The sequence below is a fragment of the Zonotrichia albicollis genome, chromosome 2 (assembly GCF_047830755.1).
Source record: "Zonotrichia albicollis isolate bZonAlb1 chromosome 2, bZonAlb1.hap1, whole genome shotgun sequence".
Classification (NCBI taxonomy): Eukaryota; Metazoa; Chordata; class Aves; order Passeriformes; family Passerellidae; genus Zonotrichia; species Zonotrichia albicollis.
Genome location: NC_133820.1, coordinates 90,739,196 through 90,762,447, shown reverse-complemented (window position 1 = coordinate 90,762,447; position 23,252 = coordinate 90,739,196). Strand labels below are relative to the sequence as shown.

The window sequence follows — 23,252 nt, the reverse complement described above, 5'->3', positions numbered from 1 at the left end:
CCTGCACACCTGCCAAAGCCCTAATGCTACACAAGCGCCAGCACCTAAAACTTGTCATCACAGCTGCTTTCTTTTTGCTTCCTCCCCGGGCTTTTTTTTAAGCTTTTTTTTTTTTTCCTGTGTTAGTCCTCAACATATTTCAAGTAGGGTTTCTCACCTCCACAGAGCACAAGCATTGGTCAGTCAATACAACTACCTTTGTTATATTCAGGAAAGGTCTTTAAGGGAAAAAAAATCTGAATATGGGTCAGCAAATTAATTTTTCTTGAGTTCAGGAGCATTTCCAGGGGACTGACAGTTCCAATCCTTAAACCAGCAGCATCATCCAAATGTTCTAGTTAAGCATGATAGCTGTGCATGCTGGAATGAAACCAACCCCCAAAAGTTGAACTGAAGAGCTTTTAAACACCTAAAGCACCTTATAGAAAATTGGAAAACATTAACTACAAGATCAACAAAATTATAAATGAAAGTCTGTCATAAACATGAGCTATAATTAAACTTCCCTAGACATTATTCCTGAAATGTGACACTCAACTTTTAATAAAATTAACATACAAGTGTTTTATATGTACTTTTATTATCAGCTTTTTAGACCTTCTCAGAATCACATCAGTATTTTGGTAGTTTTATTATACCAATGAAAATCTTCACCTTAAAGCTGAACCTGATAGTTCTGCTACAAGTGACAAGCAATTTAAAAAAACATCCTCCAAGTAAAAAAAAAAAAATAAAATAAATACCATAGGTCATACTTCCATAACAAGCTTTTAAATTACCTATGAAAAAGCTTCCTTTTCTGATCAAGTATGATGCAATAAATGGTCAAATAGATAGCATCTTTCTTTCACATTGCATAACCAAGGGCTATTATTAATCATGTATTTGCCCATTTGTCAGCATAATAGAAAAAAGTTTAGTCTGTTCTGCTTTGCAAGTTCTTCTCTCACCATGTGAGCTTTTTAAAAAAAGCAGTGAACAAAACTGAACAACAATTACAGCAGGATGTGCAAGAGACGCGAACTCTCAGAGCTGATCCATTTTTTCAATAACACAGTAGTTTACCTAAGTTGACTACCTCACAAATTCAGCTTCTACACAAAAACTTCCTCCCATCCCTTCACATCCTTCAGTATATAGTCAACACCACGAGAGCTTTGGTTTACTTAATTAAGCCCCTGCATCCATCCTTTATCTGTTCTATACATTTGAACTCTGCCCAAGTTCCTCTGCTTGGAGAAGACTACAATGAGTATAAAAAAACTTTCCTGAGCCACTTGGACTTCAAAACAGCCTCTCACGACACCCTGGCAAGCAAATCCTTGGCTTAGGAAAATAGCATTGCACTTCCAAAGTCTGTGGTTGTATTTCTGCTGTTTGTCTTACTCCTCCTGGAAACTTAAACCTCACTATTTCACATTAGTCCCAGGCTTCACATCCCTGATTACCTCCTCCCTCTTTGTAAGAGGTCCAGCACAGCACCTCCTCTAGTTAACTTCAATCACTTGTGTCAAGAAATCATTCTCCCCACATTCACAAAGACTCCTCAGTTGTTTTCACTGTCCCACATATGTACTAGTGACTTGAAATGATGACATTTCCTCCAGCCTTCCAGAGCTGACTTCATCTGCTTCTTATTCGTGATCAGGTCTACACATCCAACGCCACCTGGCCTATGACAGGAATCACAGCCTCCCCTGAAATTCTCTGTCCTCCACTTAATCAAGCAAATTTGTCTCACACAAATCTGTTGGCTCTGCAGCTTCTCTGGAAAGAGCCTGTCAGTCTGTTTGTCCTTCCTGATCCTGCAAGTCAGCTCATCTCCCTGCAGCTCCTTCCCCTACAAGTCAGTGCCTGAACCAGAGCACAGCTCACATTTATAAGGGCCCCTAGCTCCTACTCTCACTCTCAGAGAGAAGCACCAGGCAATTGCTACAGTCCAAGTCATGAAAGACCTCAGCCCTACTCCTTCCACAAACTTTTTAGTACCAACTTATGGCTGCTGGAGAGATTTATGATTAACACGTTCAGTTACTCAATGCTTCTCATCTGCTCTTAAAACACGGCACAATAAGGAATTAATGAGGGCAGGGGAAACTTTTCCTGGAAGTATCATAAGATACCAAACACCAATATTGGACTAATGTTACTTTCAAAGCATCCTTTAGAAATATAGTGTTGATACCATCCCAGAAGAGACAAACATCTATTTTAAAAGTTTTAAGAAAGAAATTGACTTATACAAACAAGCACTAAGCTCCCCTGGCTTCTTGCTAAATGCGTAAAATACCAGTTTGATGTAGGCCCCCACCCAAGCAAAATCACAAGAGATCAACCTAGGAGATACACTTCCTGGACAGAGATGCTCCTTTGCCACAAAAAGCAGACAAGGGAGATGATATGCTGCCACAAATTTGTCAACAGCTAAAACCACATTAAAAACAATTTCACTTTCAAAACTGTCAGCAGCTGTTTTACAAGGCCAGTAACATTACAGGTCAACAGGTGACCTGACATTAAACACCAGCTACAAAGGGACTGTGAAAATTCATGCAATGTTATAATCCAATTAAAATCCAGGAATAAAACTTGAAGCACTGCCCAATTAGCAAGACAGAGGCAGAATGCAGGAGGTACTGTATCTAAACAGAATACATGCATTTCTATAAATCCAAGCCACCTCTCAGTACACCTATTAGTTTGCACCAACTAGTCAAACACTGATTACCATTCTTCCTGTATAATAAACAAGATACATGAAGGGTTTGGGGGGTTGCTTGGTTTCAAACAGCTATCAAAGGATATTAGTTGCTGCCTACATACAATTCAGCAGTAATAAGTAAATCTCATCCTTTATATAGTGCTTTCTTGATGAAAATAAACAAGTGACACATGCTTTTTGTGAAAAGGTAAAAGAATAGAACCCAAAACCACAACACCCATAAAAGGACATATGCACCTATACCTTATACCTAACAAATTGTGCCTTCATTTCCTGTCTCCCATCTTGAGTTTTTCAATCTTTCAGACACCTCATAAGCAATTCAGTTTCTTGTTTAACAGCCCTCCCTAGAAAAATGGTACCAGGACCTCATCTGTGGAATCCCAGACTCCACAACTGCCTGGCAACTTGTTCTTCAGCTAAGAACCAAGGAAAAGTACCTGGTTTTAAATACAACACTTCTTACTAGGATCTGTTAAGATGGCTCTGCTCACCAATGCAGCTCTTTACATTGTGTGAACCTGCATCTCTGATGCATATTTCCTACCCTGCTCTCTTTTCCCCACATCCTCCACTATAAGGATGTGTGATGGCATTAACTCAAGACACTAAATCTACACTGCCTCTCAAAAGGTTAATCAGGTATTCATTCTCCTTGTCCTCAGCCACGTGTCCTGATGCCATCAGCTCCAGCATTCATTAACCTATGCAAAGAGCCACATCAGCTTGCTGATCCACATTTCTTTCTCCCACTGTTCTCATACAGACAAGCAGCCTGGATCCATTTAACAAAGGCTGCACACATGGTAGGTACACAAAAGATAGGAAGGAAGAGAACTACTCTTAGCAGACAGCACAGTCTTACATCAATTGTAGAAGTAATTTTCTAAGTACTTGTTAACATTACTCATAGAAAATATGCCTTAGGTCACTCTCTGTCTAGAGCTCATCCAAGTACTAAAAAGAAATCCAGCCCAGGGCCTTTTCACCAGTATTTACACCCACACAGATAAGAAACCACAGATAGTATTACCAAATAGTATTGTTTGTTAATAGTGCCTGAAAACAGATCATCCTTGAATAACCACAACCACAGCTGATAACAAATACCACAACTGGGACATATGAACCACAGGAGCAATGAATTTACACAATGAAGCAGCTGCTGCTGAGGACATGGGTGAAGGATTAAATCAGGGAAAAGACAAGACACTCAAAGCCTCAAAAGAGGAATCCAAGGGACCTTACTTTCTGTATCCAAGGAAGTGAGGCAGCAGGAAACCATGCTGCTGCAGCTCCTCTCTTGCAGAGGAAGATAGCAGAACTATCTTTTTTATCACATTGACAATGTTCAATTGGATTAAAATTACTACTTATAGCACTTTCCACCACCCTCTGGAAAGGTTTAGAGATGAGCACAAAGCAAACAGGCTATAATAGATGTACATCAACTTGGTTTCCTGAGGAAACCCAATGTAATAAGGACAGCAAGTTTGAGTCAGAATTATGGCAGCAGGAGACATTGATCCAGAACTGCTGATGGCAGTGCCCTCAGCACATAACTGAGGAGGAAGGAACTGCTTGCTCTCTGCCACTGCTGTCCAAGAGAGGCAAATCTCTAGAACAGGTGAAGCCTAATGATTCAGCTCTGGTCAGCCTAAAGCTTAAGACCTGATCACAGAGATGCCTGTACATCCCTCCAAACCCCATAGCTCTGGGTACAGCATCAGAGCCCTGCAGCCAGCCAAGGCAATAAAAGTCACTTTACTGACCTACCGCAACTCAGCTGGTTTCTATAAATGGCTACAGCATCTGTCACACATTCCAATGAAATATTTTAATATAAAAAGGTCATAGAAAGAAGTTTTAACTAACTTGATCAAGGTGTCTGCTGTGTTCAGAGCATGGAAACAACCCAGCACAAGATCAGAGAAGTGTTAGAGCACCAGGATGCAGTCCCAAGCAAGCAATTAAGAGCGACACATCAGTATTTAAGTTCAAATCAGAACTGTTTTTTTAAAAGCAAATCTCTCAGTCACCCCCACTTAAAATACATTTGTCTCTAACACTCAGCTGCCTCAAAGCACATGAACCACATACCTGCTAGGCACAGCAAACCACCACAAGCAGACACCAAACCCTCAGCACCAGACGAACCAAGCACACAGAGATACTGAAAGGCAGAAAGGAAGAACACCATGTCTTCAGCATGAACCATTTCACTCCACAGATACACTTCTGCTACTCCCCACTACACTGATGTAGACAGGCACAGAACCACAGAAGCACCACTTGACTCTCCACAGCACTGAGGACCTGCACCTTTAAGCTGCAATTAACTTTGCTCACTGGGCTCCCACATTTTCCTCTCCCAAGGGTAGTTCAGTACTTCCAACAACAGCCACTTTCCCTAAATGAGCTCTGTGACAGATTATTTTTAATCCATGCATTGATCCTTCAAATAAATCAGCTTGGTAATTAAATAACCATGCCCACAAAAGTCAAAAGATCTGGTATCAATTCTTTCTTTACAACATACACTTTCCACCTGCAAGGCAGTGTCCTCAATTGAACTGCAGTGTGAATCTTAAAGCATCCTATTCTACATCCTTCCTCTGCTTCTTAGTGGTAGAGTTCCAACAAGAATCCAACTAAATCGACATTCAGCTTGACCATCAAACAATGCAACAGGAGTCTGACTCATTTCAGAGGTCATATACACATTTCACATCATCCTATCACTGATTAAAGCACACTAAAAGGCTGAAACTTTAGGGTTCTAGAGCAGATCAAGCTTGCACTTTTCACTATAGCCAATGAAAAATTAATTACTTCCTCCAGCAACCCACTCAGTTTCAAAGCAATGATAAACTTTAAAAAAAAAAGGCAAATTACTGGCAAGCAAGCTACAATTCTGACCAAAAGCACACTCCTTCCACAGAGGCATTTCCCTTCATGGCATTATCACCATCTACATTTCTCATGCTTTACAAAACTGTCCAGGAGCTCACTCCAAGCATGGGGACAGGGCAGTAACATCATCTCCATCCCCTCTCGTGAAGAAATGAACAACATGCTGTCTTGCCTTTGAAACAAAAGGCAAATACACTGAAAGAAGAGCACAACAGCAACTGTTCTGGCCCACTCCTGTTCTGCACACCCTGCAAACACTACACTTAGGAGGAGTGAATTTCTCCAGACAGTACAGGGAGGCAGAGTCCACTCTATACACTCTCAACAACAGCCCAAGATTCACATACTTCAAAACAGCATTAAAATACTAGTTTTATTTTCATATAGGTACTCAAAACAGATCTCTCCAAGTTTTCTGAGTATAAATCCCTGAAATGCCATTGGGAGACAATGAGCTGTCAAAATGACTGAATTTCTAGTTTTGTAGCAGATGATGGAAGAAAGCTATGCACATTTTAAAAGACAAAAAAAAGTAAATGAGAGTTTGCACTAATGTTAAAACTTCTAAGTTAGTTACATGTAAATAAAACTCCTCAGTTTTAGATAAAATTTCACTTTTCACACTAACTTTTTACATTAAAACTTAAATGCCAAATTGCCCTCAAATACTTATTTTTGCCAGCCAGATTTCTTAAGAACAAAAACTGACAGCATCCCATTAAGCTACAGAGAAGTCTTCAGCAAAATTCTCAGTTTACATTGCAGAAAATAATCTCATCTTACTCAAATTCATTCAGCTCAATAAAGACATGGTCTAGAAATTTATAACCCTTATCAACTTTGCAGTTTCCCTAAACCAGATTTTTCCCCAGCCTCCTTCTGAAATACTGTCTCAGACTCCTAGCTTAAAAAAAAAAAAAGTTAGGAAAGGAATATAGATCTTCCATTGCTAGTTAATTTATTTTTTCCATTTTCTGTCTCTCAAAGACTACACTTTCTGGAGAACAGCTCAATTCTGTGTAATTACTTTTACATCAATAAAAGCATTTGCATTATTTTTCATTTTATATTATGTGGCAGAACAAGATTTAAAACAGGCAGTTCAATACAACACCTGAAGTCTTAAGTGACTGATAGGAAAAAACCTTCTATGAAAGAAGTATGACTCACTGCTCACTACTCTGCTAAGTTTTAGTAGTTTACATTACTTTCCCATGGGATTTTTTCAGTCATTTATAGTTCATTGCTTCATATGGCTATAGAATCCCTGCTGTGTTGAAAAATGCCAAGTAAAATTATATCTCATTCACTGCTTTATGCTATACCTTCTTTTGTTCAGATCCAATTAGTGAAAGCTTGTTCTTCATTTATCATACTTTTAGCTGATTATGTTAGGCATTGCAATAGTTCTCTAGCTTTCCTTGACAATGTTTGCACCATCAGTGTTACATTTATGGTTGAGGAGGCTCTTTCATCTTAACCCTCTATTCCAATCAGCTCAGGGGGAAAAGTACATATGATTACTCTTGTTCAGATGAAACTTCTTTGCTTGTTTTCTCATATCAAAAATAATTCCACCAGATGTTTTAATTTAAAAAAAATCTGAATTTTACTGGTCCTTCCCCACTTTACCTATTCAAGTGTAAAGAATCAGTGTTTTGAAAGCTGAACACTGAAGTTAAAAAAACCAACAAAACTTAGCATTTGAAACAGTATACAACTTTTTTTATCAGCTTTCCCCAAAATAACAGATGCAATCAAAGAGTATTAGCCACTATTTTCAAAAGCCTGAAAGCATCCATTATGATCTATTTTATTCAGTACCACATAAGCAACTGTAATGCTCTATGGGGGTCTCAGCAGCCATTTTGTCAGGCTGTTTTTCCCACCAGTTCACACATCCTCTCACCTCCACAAAACTAAATGCAATTAAATCCCATTTAATACCATTTCCAGCTATCTACAAATTTGCATTAATACAGGAGCATCCAAAAGTCTCTGAAGTCACCTATCTACTTTTAAGTTTTGTTAACATTCTCTTCCCTATCACCATAACAATATTCACCTACAAAAATATTTCAGATCTTTGGTAATTTTTAAAATTAATAGCACAAAGCAGTATATTTTGGGTTTTGTATTCTCCCACTTCAGGTAAGCTTTATTTGGTTCTCAGCAGGTTGTTCCATTTTTGCCACATTCCCAGTTTATAACAGTCCTCTCTGCTGCTTCCTCCTCATACCAGCAAAGTTTAAATTCCTTGAAATGAAAATTCCTTTATGCTCTTATAGTCTAGTTACTAGTTTTATCTATTAATGGTAAATATGTCCAGATTGATATTGCTCAAACAGCATACTCAAGACATTTGCCATGGTGCTCCACAGAAACTAAGTGTGAAAAACAAGAAAAAGCTGTTTCATGGAAAGCTTATATGCACTTTGTTTATTCCCATCACCTCTATTCAGCATTGTAAATTCCACAAGGATTTCAGTAATCTGAAAATTTTTTAAAAGTCAAACATTCAACCAAAAGAAATCAAAATAGAGCTCTAGGTTAAGATAACTCACAAGTCTTGTAGTACTTTCATTCTAACAGCATTATTTTAAGATTGTGTATACAATTCCTGTACAAACATTACTGAAAATGCCTGCCTGAAACATTGAATGTATATCACTAAATAAGGAATAAACTAGAAGCTATCACTAAAAAGCCTGAATTGCTAAATACCTTGTGATACTTGTTTTCTTTCTCACCTTAAATACTTAGTGAGCACGCTGAAGAACTTTGCTTCTGTTCAATTTCAGTTGTGTTTTCAAACAGTATGACAAAACCAGAGTCAGTAACAAACCAACTGGACTGCCCTCCTTTTACTGTTACATTGGTTACAATTGATTCATGTTAAGAGTATCAGGCTATCTCCTATTCAGTGAGTAGCTATACAGATGACAAGTAATGTAATAAGGGGCTCTAACTACAATCTCAAACGTTACTCCAAGTTCTAAGCATAAAATTTACCTACTGTAGCTAGTGCTACTTCTAAACATGTTAATAAAAAGTTATTTTTAGAAGATATCCCTACCTACTTTTGTTACTAAAAACCCAGTCCCACTATTTTCAGTAAAGACAAACACTGTTGGGATGGGCACCCAGTTCAACAGCACATCTTTACAGCTATTTCTGTCTTTGGTTCAGTGACCATCTGTCGGATCTCAAGATCTCAGTCCTGAGATGCTGAGCCACCGAACAACCATCATCATCAGGGTAGCTGCCTCTCATACTCATTACTTCTGCAACACAAGTCATGAAGGAGTGAAATATCCTGTCAGCACAAAATCAAGAGAATATTAACAACTCTCCTGCAGCATCCCATCACTAAGCAAACACATTTTTCCTAGCTCCATGAGGACAGAGATTCCTTTGGCAGGTTGCATCAGCTCCTGAGCATGACTTCAAAACATTGGACATTTTGCTATGACTGGTACAACCAAAAGGATGCTGTTGATGAAACATTGGACAGAATTATGGACAACTATTGTTGGTGACGTTTCTGCAAGTAACGGAGTAAAAGAATTTGGCCTGTGGACTCATCTATCAAGGTCATCCAAAATGGCAATCACACACATCACTGCAATGGGCCAGGGTATTCCCATAATGAAAAACTAGAAGTACTCAAGTCATTAAAACAGACAACTTGAAGTTAACTCTTTCCCAGTTCAAGCACACGGGGCAGTGACTGAAGGATCTATGGTAGACAAACAACATGTATAATTAGACCCAAAAAACTAGCTTAGATTTCATACCACTACCTTAAGTACTTAGAATAGTTTTTCAAGTAGCCTTCCTCTCATTTTCCTTTAAATACCTGGAGCCTCTTCAATGCACACAGCTAATGCTTAACCTCATACAGATAAGTTTGGTGAGTCTTTAGGTAAGGCTCCAGAGAGCTAAGCAGACCTACATTACCCTTACAGCATTTGTTAGATCATCTCTTGTCCATAAACTCAAAATGGCAGCATCCCCTCCAACACACTTAATGTTATCTTGATGAACTACCATGAGTATATTAACGCATTTCTGAGATAGCACCTTGGACTTTCTCTTGGGAACTATTACGAATTAAAGATCCTATTTGTATTTTAAAGCTAATACAGCACTGTAGCTCAAAGCAGCATAGACATATTTTCAATTTCCTTTTTGTAATGCACTATTTATACACCCTTCCCCCTAAGGTCATGAGTTGTACTTTTTCATGCCATTCTTACTCTCTTATTATGTTCTTCAATCTTGGTTTTTACTTACTGCTTTCAGATCTTGTCACAGTTTCCAGTTCATAGCAGAATCCACACAATCAACAGACACAGTAGAGAGAAGACCAATTCATTTTCTCAACTCTATTATGGACTGGTGAAAGAACATGTGGGTCTGTTTTAAACAGCTTTTTAAGTCTATTTTCAGGATGAATTCATGCCAGTGAAAAGGCTATGCAGTGCTGCTAAACAGTGAATCCATTTATCTTTACAGCAGATACTATATACATGAGATGGAATTCAAATACCCATCAGCATGCTTCAGTTTTACTAGAGGAATCATAGATCATACAGAGTAGTTTGTATTCATATTCACATAACCCTTGGCTTCCAAAAGAATTAGAATTTATCATGATGTCTGACATCCACCCATTAAGAATTCATTTCACAGCCCATTGAGCACCCACAAGCTACCACATTACCAGTTATGGCTACCAGTTGAAACCCAGACCAAGTGTACTTTCCATTCACCTCAAAGAAAGAAATACATGCCATAAAAATCCATCAGTAGAGCATTTCAGAAAGTCCCATTTCAGTCCCTTGCTCAATCTACAGCCTATTCATCCAAGCTGAGCTGATCATGTAGTAATAGAACCACAAAGGGACTCAGACAAAAGCTATGTCAAAGTCCAAACTCCCAACAGCTCCCATCTTTCATTTAACTCTGAAAACACGTAAGCTCTAACTACTTTCAGATTTCATGAACCATGTCTGTTTTTTCAATGTTGAGTAACTCGCCACCTATATTCAGAAGTCCTGTCCTACACAAAACACACTTTTTTTTGGTAGCTGGTCTGAGTGACTTCTTATTAAATCATAACACAGGGGTTTAACTATCTTCCAGATTTCAACAAACCTTCCTGGAACATGGGGGTACCCCTAGTCATTTCTACTGTAGCAGTTCTTGCAGGCAAGGAATACTGTGTTGTCTCTAGTCAACAGGAATATGCAAGTATGACTACACTTGCTGTTATACCACACAAGAAATTATCCTGTTACTGTGCCATGAATGATAATGAAGAGACTACAAAACCTGAAAATGGGCAATACATGTACCTTGCTTGTCTAAAAAGCCTTTTTACCCCCTTTCTGGTATGCTGCTGAATATTGAAGGAACATCAATAGCCTCATCAAAGGGAACAGCTCCATTAAGCCTGTTTAGGATACCTAGTAGAAGGGGACATTTCTCTGGAAAGTAATGAAAATATTTACCATACACAGGAAAAATTTATACTAAGCTTTATACCTTCTTCTAGGATCCACTCTTCATTGCTTTTCTGTGCATATTAGCAAAACAAAATTTAGGTTTTACTGCTACTCTCACACTTGTTGCCCACATCTACATACATGCACATGTATCTAGCTTAATCCACACAAAGAGGAAGGTAGCATTTACACAAACACAGAGTTCACAGACAAACCATGCTAAATACTTATCCAATCCTTCCTCCACCTTGCTATCTCCACTCACTTCAAGCACATGGAGGAAAAGGGCATATACAAAGATACTTCAGAATTGCCAACATGCCTACAACAATAATCAGTAAGACTACATAACAGCTGCAAGTCTTGCAGAATTACTAAAACCTCATCTACCACTTGAATTAAGTAGTACTCACAGCATTGGCATCGACATCACTGTGTATGGCAACTGTTTTGATCCCCATCTTCTTACACGTTTTGATGACCTACCACATAAGAAGTGACAATTACCAATACTTAAACACTGATACTTTCAGAATTAAATATAAAAAGATGAAAATGTTACATACTTACTCGGCATGCAATCTCTCCTCTGTTGGCAATAAGCAGTTTTTCAAAAGTCTGAAGGGAAAAGAACAATAAGAGTCTTGAGAAACAAAAAGAACACAAGTTTCTCTCCCTTCAGAAACATGTATTCTTTTCTCCTTCACTTCCACTAAAACCATGGTTTATCCATGAGCTTATAATTCTGAGATCACCTACTTTTAAAAAAGCTCTTCTGATTTAAATGATGATATAACAAACAGCATGCTATACTAGATCTACCTAGCACACACCTAGAAGAAAAAGGCTTTGACTATTCACATCAACCTCCCTTGGATCTCCTTGCCAACCAGAACCCTACAACAGCTCTAGAAGGCAGTCAAGCCCAGGGAAGAGGTGCAATTTTATGTTGCCTGGAAGCAGCACAGACACATGCTGGTATTATACAGGTGCAATGCTAGCAGGAACAGTGGTCACTACCCATAACCAGTGTAGATGACCTGGAACACAATACTCATGAATTATGGGAGCCCTTTAGAAGGCATTCCAATCATAAGGAAGAGAGGCTCCACAATGCCTAGGTTGTGGTGGATAAAAGACTGACAGTTTGACCCTGAACAGGCATACCTGCTGAGTTGTACCAGCCTTACCCCTTCTCCTGTCTGAGCCTCACCTGAGGAACTCAGCAAAATTCTGCGTGGCCATCAGGACATTGTTACACACTAACTAGCATCTGCAATGCAACAGAATAGCAAATCAAGCTAACTACTCGCCTGAAATTCACTGTCACCTTTCACATTGGAATGCACTAAGGCTGCAAATGTACCTTCAACACTTCTACATCATGCCTGTAAGAGGGGATACCAAGCTGCTGGAAGTCAACAAGCCTTACACCCTTTCCCATTGAGAAAAGAGTGGCAGAGCAGCACAGTTGCTCAGCATGAAAATGTCATTGCTGGGAGTGAGGGTTATTGCTGTCATGGGCCTTGCTACTACACACAGGGGCACTTTGGAACTGCACCTGCTCAGTTATAAATACAGACTGCCACTGAAAGGGACTGTCCTGGGTGACACACTTACCCCACTGCTTTCCACACCCCAGACCACAGGGGTGCAGCTCCAGGACACATCCCAAGTTTGTGAACAGTCCTACTGTGCCTCCCATGCTCCAAATGAAAAACATACAATAGGGAACCAGCAGGACTGTCCTTTAGGAGCAGTCTGCAGTTATACACATCAAGTTTATCAAATTATACCCAAAGACATTTGACAGCTATCCTTCCTCCACTACACCAAACAGCTTGCCTTCAGAAGGACCAGGGGAAGAGGAGGTATTGCCACTACAACAACTAAATGGTTTATTAGCCTCACAGGCATTAGCTAATTTAAAGAGAGGAAGACAGGTGCCTGAGGAGAGGAAGGAACACTGCAAAGCCCCAATAGGAAAACTGCTATTGACAGACTAGAACACATTATTTGCTCTACACTCCAGAGAAACTCAAGGTGCCCTTAACCAAATTTACTTTCTCAAAGTCAGGGCTGAGCTGACATCACATGACCAGTTTAAAAATACTACCATGTGATAACACCATATGGAAATTAAGTGATAAGAAACCCCTCCAGGTGAGAGTTGCAGCAAGCTTACACAGTAAATTCAGCCAGGTTTGCTGAATACCACTGCCCAGTGCACAGGCACACCTGACTCAGATGGATCTTAAACAAGCTCAATTATCAGAGGTACCAATACTTTAAGAACACCACAGGAGCTAGCAACTTTTTTAAAGAGTTCTTAACTGGTGATCTGGTCTAAAAAGGTTATCAACATCATAATACACAAACTGTTCCTGAGTCTAAATTTCAGCATTCTAGGTACCTAAAGATTTTCAGGCATATAGACTTGAGGGGGAATTAAAAAAATACTCCCAAATACCTGGTGCTGAAAAGTGTCATGATTCAAGTTTACCACCAGCCTAGTTCTTGGTACATAAATGCTGCTTTATTAATCAGCTGTGATCACAGTACAAGACAAGACTTTCAACATCAAGATAAAAATATTTAACATTTTAATTTTTCAATTCTAGTCTGTCTAAAGACACAGATTAGACTCCAGCCCAGCACAATAAAAAAAATTAAAATCACATACTGCTTTGGAGTAACATTTTTAGTATAATTTCCACTAATTAGGCTGAAAAGGTGTCACATTAAAGTCTTGTCACTGCAAAGACAGTTTAAGTGCTTTTCAGGTTTGTTTTGTTCACTGCCCCTTCCTTTGTCTGTGGTAGTCACTGCTTGACATTACATAGCTCCTAATTGAGAGAAACCAAATACCCAACTATGTGGCCTAAATATTATTATGCATTTAGAAAAGCAAGGGGACCTTAACTATTCAAGAACCTTAAGAAAAATAAATCTTCTAAAAAAAACCTGTAAAGCTACAGTTCTAGGTACACGCTGGTTTTCCCCATTTCCTAATACTGTTTCAATTCTAGTTAATTGCTTCTACACTGGTGTATAAGGACAAGCCTATCAGTCCTGAATTGTTGGCATTCTTGTCATTGAATATTACTGTACCTTCAGTCACATTATTTCTCCAAATGTGTTCCTTCAGAGGCCATGCCAAGACAATCTTCCAGAAGGAAAGTTTTTCTTGGCTCATAACTCTAAATTGAGATTATTACTGCACAACTCCCAAGATGAGGATTTGCTATTCTCCACAGGCCTTAAAGGCCCATCTTTTTCCAAGGTCTGAAGTTCTCACCCCCATGCCAGGTCATCTACCAATCATGCTGCCACTGTTAGAGTTTTGTTTCCACAAACAGCTTTTGGCTAGTCTAGCTCCTGAATGTTTTAACAGGCCCATTACCACCCACACTACAAAAAACATTAACAGTTGTTTCATAATTATAACACGTTCAGGCCAGTATGTGACTTTCCCAAGCTCACAATCACTTCAGCCTTTTGGGATGCACTCAAAGTAGCATTCCAATCTTGCTTGACATGTATCCTGGAAAAGCAAGTTCTTTTTTGGTTTAGAAAGAAAAACATGCTATTAAACCAGTGATGGGTTATACCAAGAGAACTACCATTGTTAGTAGAAGCACAAAGAAAAGGGCAGCTTAAAAAACCAAATGTCAGTATTAGTAAGATGTCAAAAAGAAAACATGCACCATACTACTTACCTTTTCATTTGGATCATACACAGACGAATAGAGTTTATGTGAAGTTATAAGGCACCATCTTGAACACAGTGTGTCCCACTATAGAAGAAACAGGGAGTTAGGCCTGTTGCAGTATGCCATTACATTAAAAACATCTCATACACTGACATCTTGAGGAAATGTCCATAGTCTTTCATTCCCTCACCAAGTGGATTAAAGCTCAGAGAACTGCCCTTCTTCAAGCAAACACCCACAAACAGTAACCAGAAAAAAGTCAGAAGCCCTACATAGGAGGTCATTAGCTTAAGTAAAATTTTTTTGTAATATATTCTTTACTATACCATCTTCTTTCCTTCTTGTTCCAAGAAATACCTAAAGAAATTCTCAAAAGAGCATGCATGCATATGCTTGTACACAGTGGTGATGGGGAGAGGCCCTCACTGCTGGGCATACAGCAGGGAGCAGACTGGCCCACACAGAGGGGAGAAGGAGCAGACTTTAGATGCTAGCTAAGCTCTCAGTCTTCCCTATCCCAGGCTCCTGACAGCAAGCTGAGGAAAGAGAGGTCTTTTTCCCTTAGACTTCTGCTCTCAACCAACTTCTACACAGACAGTTCCTACAGCTTGCCATTATTGCACATCACAGGAAAAAGCAGTATACACACGCTATTTCAGAGAAAACACAATAGATTATATCACAGATTTGTAAGTGAATCAAAAAGGAGATTCAGATGGGTATCACTTAAGCAAGTCATTTTACAATGTAATGGCAGTTAGCCATAAACAAAAATAATCATGCAGACAAAATGATACCACACCAAAGATACATCAATACAGACAGCTCTGGCAAAGTCACACAATCACCCACGTGGAAACAAAAATAGTATAAAAAGCCTTAATAACAGATATTGTCTAGTAGGAAACACAAAACAGCAGTGACAGGAACTGCCAGAACTCAGAATTGTCAATTCTGTCTTAAAGAACTGTTTTCAAAAGTTGCAAAAATCTTTTGATTTCTGCAACTTTTCAAGTAGTAGAAACTACAGGGTGTCCTGTGAAAAGACTGAGGAAAAAAAATACAAATATGGACTACATTAGAAAAAAGATAAAATAAGGAAGCATATGCTCACATAAAGAGCTTAATTGGAGAATTCAGTTGCATCTTCCACAAGGGTAGTGAACTTAGGACAGTTCAAAAATTGATCAAATTTAAAGTTTACTGTAAGCTCATATTGATTTTGAAGTAACAGTGGCTTTCAGTAACGGGAATGTGAGCACTCCCTATACAGCCCTTTAGCACGATTAAGCTTGAAAATACTTCTCACATTGCATCACAGAAAGCAGAAACCAGCCAAGGGTTGAGAAGGCCATCACATTTGTAAGGCAGCTGATCTTTTAATGTTATAAAGGAGAAACAACATATTCCAACACAAGTAAAGGAAGCCTTGGAGCTATACCATCTCTTGCCAGCTCCAACCAAGCTTTGTGAGCAGAAAGCTACTATAGTTACACAAGTTACTAAATTGCCAGTTACTAATGGCAGCCATAGCATACACTGTTCCCAGATAATCCACCTATGCTTAATTCTTCCAAACAATTCACAAGTGTTTAATTTTTCCTGAAACTAAAAAAGGTTAGTGGAAAGCAACCATTCCACCTTGTTCACTGAGTTGCTTTCCATTCAGTTTTGTTTTGGTGGGGGTTTTTGCTTCTTTTATTTCTTTCACTTCATTCCTCAACGATAAAATCCAAACCAACCTGAAACACAAATCATCTGATATGCCAGAATCAAATCCACTAGAAGTTTCTTTGGGTTTTTGGGGTTTTTTTGCAGGAGTATATTATTCTTCATCTGAGGGTGTGACAGTACAATCTGTGTCAGGCATTAAAGAGATGGACTAAAGGACAGAATTCTGCAAGCTGCAATCACACCTGCCAGCTGGTCATTATCCCAAGTTTACAGCACAATTGTTACACCTTCAGTGACTGTACTGTGATCTAGATATAGTCAGAGAGCAGAGGAAGAATTCCTAGAGAAGCAGCAGAGTACACTCTCCTGCTCCAGAACACACATGGTTAAGCAGACTGAGTCCCCCTCCTTGGAAACACTATTAACAGAAGTGCTTGAGAGACCACAAATAGTGTAAAGAAGGTCATACAGGACACACACAAAAACTCTCCACGAGTTAATATTATTCATTGGAGAAAGTGCTTGTTAAGGGTCAGTGGGGCTAATCTAAATACTTGCAGTTAGCAGGGAAAAGGCAACAACCAGGCAAGGAAGGAAAAGCTTCTGAACTTTCTTGTAAATACCTCTCATCTAAAACCAGTTTTGGACGCCTGTGAGAAGCCAGAAGAACTATGCACAGGAGACTGGAAGGAAAAGCTATGATGGGAGAAATTAGCTAGCATTAAACTGTAGAATCTTAGTCATCTTGGGAGGAAAAAAAAAAAAGCCCTGTTAAAACTTTATGCAGAAAGAATAAAATGACCAAGCAATTAAAAAAAACTTGGAAAAACTTTAAAGCACACTCAGCTCTGGTTTTACACTACAGAATTGGACAGATTCCATATAAAAATCTTGTAATAGCCTAACATAACTATGTACCTGTGTTTAAAAATTTAACTGCCTCCTCTCATACACACAAGCAAAGCACTGAGAAAGTCAAGTTCAGCCCTGAATCGAGTACTTGTGGAGCAATTTCCTAAAACAAATCAAGCATACTGCTCAACTCAGATGTGAAGTCTCAACTCTAGTTCACAGCTTTTAAAAGAAGGGTTTCTATATATACTAAGAGATTGCATCCACTTAAAGAAATAAGTCTTTAGAGGTCTGCTCCTAGCCACTAGGAGCAATTGAATAATTACTTAAAAATAAACAAGCATTTTGAAAATAATGCATATCTAAGGCCACAAAGGAATGCTACTAAATTGCCGTCTCCAACCCTAGAGCTATGCAGGTATCATCATCAACGCCTAGGCTCCCGAGCTCCTGCCATGGGTAGGTTTTTTAAGAGCTACATCAAACCCCCAAAGACCTCTCAAACCAACAAGCCAGCAAAGCCAATCTAACACTCAAGCTACATCCTTAATTGGCTGCCTCCCCCAAAGCACACATGCCCCAGCTATTATACCTTACACAGACATTTCCTCAGAACGCAGCCCAGAGAGCTCAGCTTGACCTAAACACTTCCTTCTATCTTGTAAAACTAGGAGAGGGCAGTAGAGTCATCTGGTATAACCTATTTTTGTCATGATTTGTTACTTCCACTTGATAAAGTTTTTGACTCTTGAAAGCCCAAGAATGCAGGCTATTCATTTATGAGAACTCATTTCTGGACTTCTGTGTTTGGCTTAGAGTTTCCCGTGTCTAGCAAATTTTTGGAAAACAGATAGTAGTATTTTGGAAAAGCATCCTGCTTTGTCTATTATTAATTGCAAAATATCCAAACTACAACAGCTGTAACAGTTATTTTATAACTTCATATTAAAAAAAATAAATCAAACTACAGAACACCTTGTAGAATAGTATGCCTACTGCACACAGTCACTTTGAGACCTCACAGACAAACTGCCTCCCCTTGGGCACCCAACCCTAGGAAATCTCCTGAGGTGGTTTAAGGACACAGCATACAACAGCAAAACAGAAATTTTAGTTATTATTTAGATATGGCTTATATGTGCATTTTTAAAGGCTTACATGCCCTCATGGAGGAAGGAAATCTCCCTGCCATGCTGGTCAGCTTGTAAAGAATTCATTGATACTGAGCTTTACAGGCAGAAAAAGGTCTCAGTGTTAAATGGAGACACAGAGCTCCAGATTTCAGGCAGGAAAAGCATCATATATCAATATTTGCTGTAAGAAGTCTAATATGGGAAGGAATGTATATTTTAGCATTACTAGAAAATACAGTAAGCAATACCCAACAGTAACAGCCAGACTAGCACATTTCTTTTCACTATACAAAGTCTACATCTCCTAAGATTTTTGCCCCTACACTTTCAGAGACTTGGATGTAAGATACCATAAGCATAACCCCTTTATCTTTGTGGTGTATCTAGTATTAGCCATCAGTATTCCTGAGTAGTTCTAAAACTAACTAAAATTATTATTTCTTTTTGCATGTTTTGATTACACAACTACTGTTCCCAAATCTTTATTGCAACTCATTTGACAACATAATTTCCTGTGTGTGGAACTCTACTGATGGGATAGGTATAAAGCACACGGGAAGCAGATACCCTCACATGACTGCAAGACTTTTAATCTATAAGGCTGGAAACAGAGCTTTGTAATAGAATATTGTACAAATCTCATAAACAGAAAGGGAAACCTAACACTTGTGTATTTCTTTTCTCTAAGGAAGCACTTTCCCTTCCTTTGTATGCCCAGAGTGCTGAACAGCCAAGCCCTTGTAACCATAAGCAGATTCTCCTGAAGCCATCTGCAAACACAGCTGTGGTACAAGGCTCTGTAATGCACACTGCACTTCAGTGTCCCTTCTCTCTGACCACACTGACAAACACCCACGATTCTAAGAACAGGAAATCTTTCATATCTGCCAACACAGCATGCAAACTACAAACAAGGAAACACTCATCCACCTAAGGCTATTTTTTTAAGCTCAATCATTTCTACATCCAGGTAGCTCCTCCTCTGTGCCAGTCCCTAAAGCTTGTACAGTGAGCCAGGCATGGGAATACAACCAGCTGAGAAACTACTCACAAGGAGTGGGAAAAACATATTCTCAGCCAGATTTCAGTTTAGCTTATCCAAGATATCCATGCAGTAGTGCTGGCACAAGTTGGAGGGAGGCAGGAGCAGCCTGTGGTCAAGACCTAGCAGCTGCACAAAGTTGGAACAGTTTCTAATGGCAGCAGCCTTAAGATGTACAGTAAGGCTGGCACCTGTGAAATAGATCACAGTACTGTAGCCATCTATGCAAGCTGGGGACAGACAAAATAAGTTATAACACAGAGTGTTTCAGAACAAAAGTGACATTTTTTTACCCAATATAGCCTTTAATGAACTATCATTTTTTTTTCCTTTCAAAACCTTTTGTTGTACATTTTGCCCAGAGTACATAGCACAGCATGCCTCCCCTACAAATTCCAAAAAGCTACTCCTGGAACCAGAAATCTCTACCTGAATTACACTTTCAGAGTGCTCGCCAGTACTAAAATCTATAGTTTACATACTAGAAACAATCACTAAACTCCAGAAGTTTGTGGCTACATTCATCTCCACAAATTGGCAATCATCTGAACTCCCTTCCCCATGGGCAAATGATATCCAACCTTGCTATCCCATCAGCTTGATACTTCTGCACTTAGGAACAAGGGTGAAAATATTTCCCTGGAATAACAGCATGCTAAAAATAACATCACAGGAGAGAGCAACAGGCTCCCACCATACAGATAACTTCCATGACTTAATGTTGGGTGCACAGATGGCAGAGAAACTTTCCATACATTGAATTCAATTATTAGAAAACTTACCTACACTGATAAAATCTATATCAGCAGTTTAGTTTTGAAATTTGATGTATAGTATTTACCACTTCCTTTTACATTATTTTAAACAGTCCAGCAGCTCTCTTTCAAGAGTTTCATGACTGAAATATAAAAGTCATGTCCCACCCACATTTTCTGATGACAGCCTTCTTTCATCATCAGGTTTTCTCACAGCTCCAGAAGTGCAAAGCACTCAAAATGAAGTTTTGGTTATATTCTAAGCAGAACCCATTCTGCACAAAACCTAAACAGAGGTGACAGGCACTACATTAGAAACAGGGTGGAGAGTCAAATCCCAACTCAGTGTTTCTGCACCTTTCTCGGGTCCTTTATTAATTCCTACATGAAAGCAGCACACGAAGTTAAGGGCATCTCAGTAGCTACTATCCCATGCAAAATTGTTGGGGTTCCAAGCACAGTCAAGTTTGAAGATGTCAATTTCTTATTTGTCTATGTCAGTAAAACATAAAAGAATGTATGAAAGCAATTTCCATGCAAATTCATTTTATTAGAGGTTTCCCAACATATTGTTGTCTTGATGGTGACCTTCAGGGCTATAAATCACTTCAGTGACATAACTCATGAGTGCTATTAAGTAGCTATAAAAACATTTTGTTTTACTGAGGTGCCACTAATGCAACATTTTCAATATTGCATGCACTGGTGCTGTCAGACAAGACCCTTGAGATGTCAGAGAGAAGGAAACAAAGTCGGCCTTTTACAGGCTCCAAAGGACTGACATCAGTCTTAGAACTACTTAGGAGGAAGAGCAGAAGCCTTCCACATCTCTATACACATCCTCATGGCTACCAAAAACAAAGATATCAAACAGGATGAGCCCTCCAGTTAAACAACTCTGGTTTTCAAAGAGCTTCTCTTGGGTACACCTTCACAGGTTTACGAGATATATTTCCTAAGGAAAAATACTTGGGCAAAATACATGCCCTTTTCCTCTTTAATCTCTTTACAAAATTCCCTGCCCACAGAAACCACCTCTTTTACATGATTCCTCCTAGGTGAGTTCCTTACAGTATTGCCATGAGGCAACATGTCTAGAGAGAGGTCCATCCCAAAGCCTCAGGGGCGCACTGAGTAAAACAATTTTGTAATTCATTGCACTCTTCTCCACTGGAACGCTACACAAATTTTCCTTTTCAGGAAAAAAAAACAAACACTAAATTCTTTCTACAGCAAACAATTAGAAGTACACTGCACTACTTTTTCCACAAAGAAACTAACTGCAGCGTCATTCAACTGTTACACAACACAATGTGCAAATGCTATTTGTTCTTCTATAAAACAGTATCTTTCTCTTAATACCATCTGTAGAAGTAACAGAGGTGAAACCACAGCAGGTGCCTCAGTGAAGTTACTCCACAGGCTACAGAATAAGGTTTTCTAGATAATTTCAGGTCTTCATCAAAAATATTGGTATGGCTCCGCAAGAAGAGTTTATTGCATGAAAAGCAAGAAAAAGAGAAATCCACACTAAAGCTTTACGTAACAGCTGAAAGAGCCCTAAGTATCTGGAGTAAAGGGGGAGGTGGGGGCAATGGGGGGGAAGATAGCTCCTTTCTCTGTCAGCTACCATTCTACAACTAAAAATAGCACAAAACGACCCTCCACTCCAGAGTTTTCATAAGCTTATGTTTAACAGAGGGAAAGGGCAGAAGGAAATTGAAATCGCAGAATCAATCTGTGAATTGAATCAATCAGGTCAAAAAAGACCTCTGAAATCATCGAGCCAAACCTATGGCCAAACACCATCACGACACCCAGACCACGGCACCGAATGACACGTACAGTCTTTCCATGAACACCGCCGAAAACGCTGACTCCACCATCCTACAGTATCACATAACCCGCCTCACCAGCAGAAAATTAACTTAAAAAAAAAACCAAAACAAACAAAAAAATCACGGTCTCCTGGCAACACGCCGACGGGACACAGCACGGAAGGGCCTCTCGGGTGCCGGGAGCCCGCAGGCACAGGAGCCGGGCTCCACAGCCCCCGGCAGCCGCCTGCTCCCGGCCGCCCCCGGGGCCGTGGCCCAGCACACGCAGCTTTCCCCGAAGCCTCTCACTCAGCCGGGGATCCCCGCCGGTCACACGCGGAAACTCCTCAGGGGAGACACCACCCACCCCCCGCCCTCCCGCACACAGAACAGCCCCCGCCCGGCGACCCCATCCACGGGCAGCCTCCACCACCCGCAGCCCGGCGCCCGCAGGCCGCCGCCACTCTCGTGCCGGCCGCGAAGGCGCCGCTCACCCCCGGCAGCCGCGCCCGCCGGCCGCCGCAGCGCAGGAGCGGAGCCAGCGCCATGTCCGCGGCCGCCGCTGCCCGGCCGCCCTTTCACCCGCGCCGCCGGGGCCGGGCCGCGCGCAGCCAATCCCGGCGCGCGCCCGCCCGCCGGGGGCGGGGAGGAGGGGCGCGAGGGGCCCGCCGCGCGCCGCACGTGCCCCTCGGGGTCGCGCTTGCGCGTGCCGCTCCGGGCGCGGCTGTGGCGGCTGCGCGCGCGCGCCCGGCGCGTGGGGCCGACCGCGGCGGGAGCGCGCTCCGTGCGCGCGCACGGAGCCGCAGGACATCCCCGGCTGGAAGGGACCCGCAAGGGCCAGCCCAGGCCGACTGCCGGCCCTGCGCAGCGCAGCCCCCGAGGCGCTCCATGGGCCTGAGAGCATTGTCCAGAGCTTGAGCTCTGCCCGCCTGGCGCTGTGACCCCTGCCCGGGGAGCCTGCTCCAGGGCCCAGCCACCCTCTGGGGGAAGAACCTTTTCCCAATACCCGGCCTCAACCTCCCCTGACACAGCCTCGTGCCCTTACCCTGAACCCATAGGGCCGCCTGCTCCTGTGCTCCGGCCAGGAGCCACAGCAGCCCCGGGAGCGGATCCACCCCTCC

The 23,252-nt window shown here is 40.7% G+C and overlaps 1 protein-coding gene across 2 annotated transcripts in view; it reads right to left on the bottom strand.

Moving 5' to 3' along the window:
- The window catches only part of PCCA (propionyl-CoA carboxylase subunit alpha), a 274,960-nt gene extending 252,177 nt beyond the window's left edge, over positions 1–22,783 (bottom strand). Inside the window, exons 1-4 of one of the 2 annotated variants that reach the window (XM_026793634.2) lie at positions 22,626–22,783; positions 14,865–14,942; positions 11,716–11,763; positions 11,559–11,627 (exon numbers count right to left, since the gene is read on the bottom strand). In XM_026793634.2, coding sequence (XP_026649435.2) covers positions 11,559–11,627; positions 11,716–11,763; positions 14,865–14,942; positions 22,626–22,679 — 249 coding nt within the window. In that variant the 5' untranslated portion in view covers positions 22,680–22,783. Of the gene's footprint in view, positions 1–11,558; positions 11,628–11,711; positions 11,764–14,864; positions 14,944–22,625 lie in introns of those variants that run through there. The other variant, XM_074535667.1, reaches the window with a different exon arrangement.
- Positions 22,784–23,252: the final 469 nt, after the last annotated feature.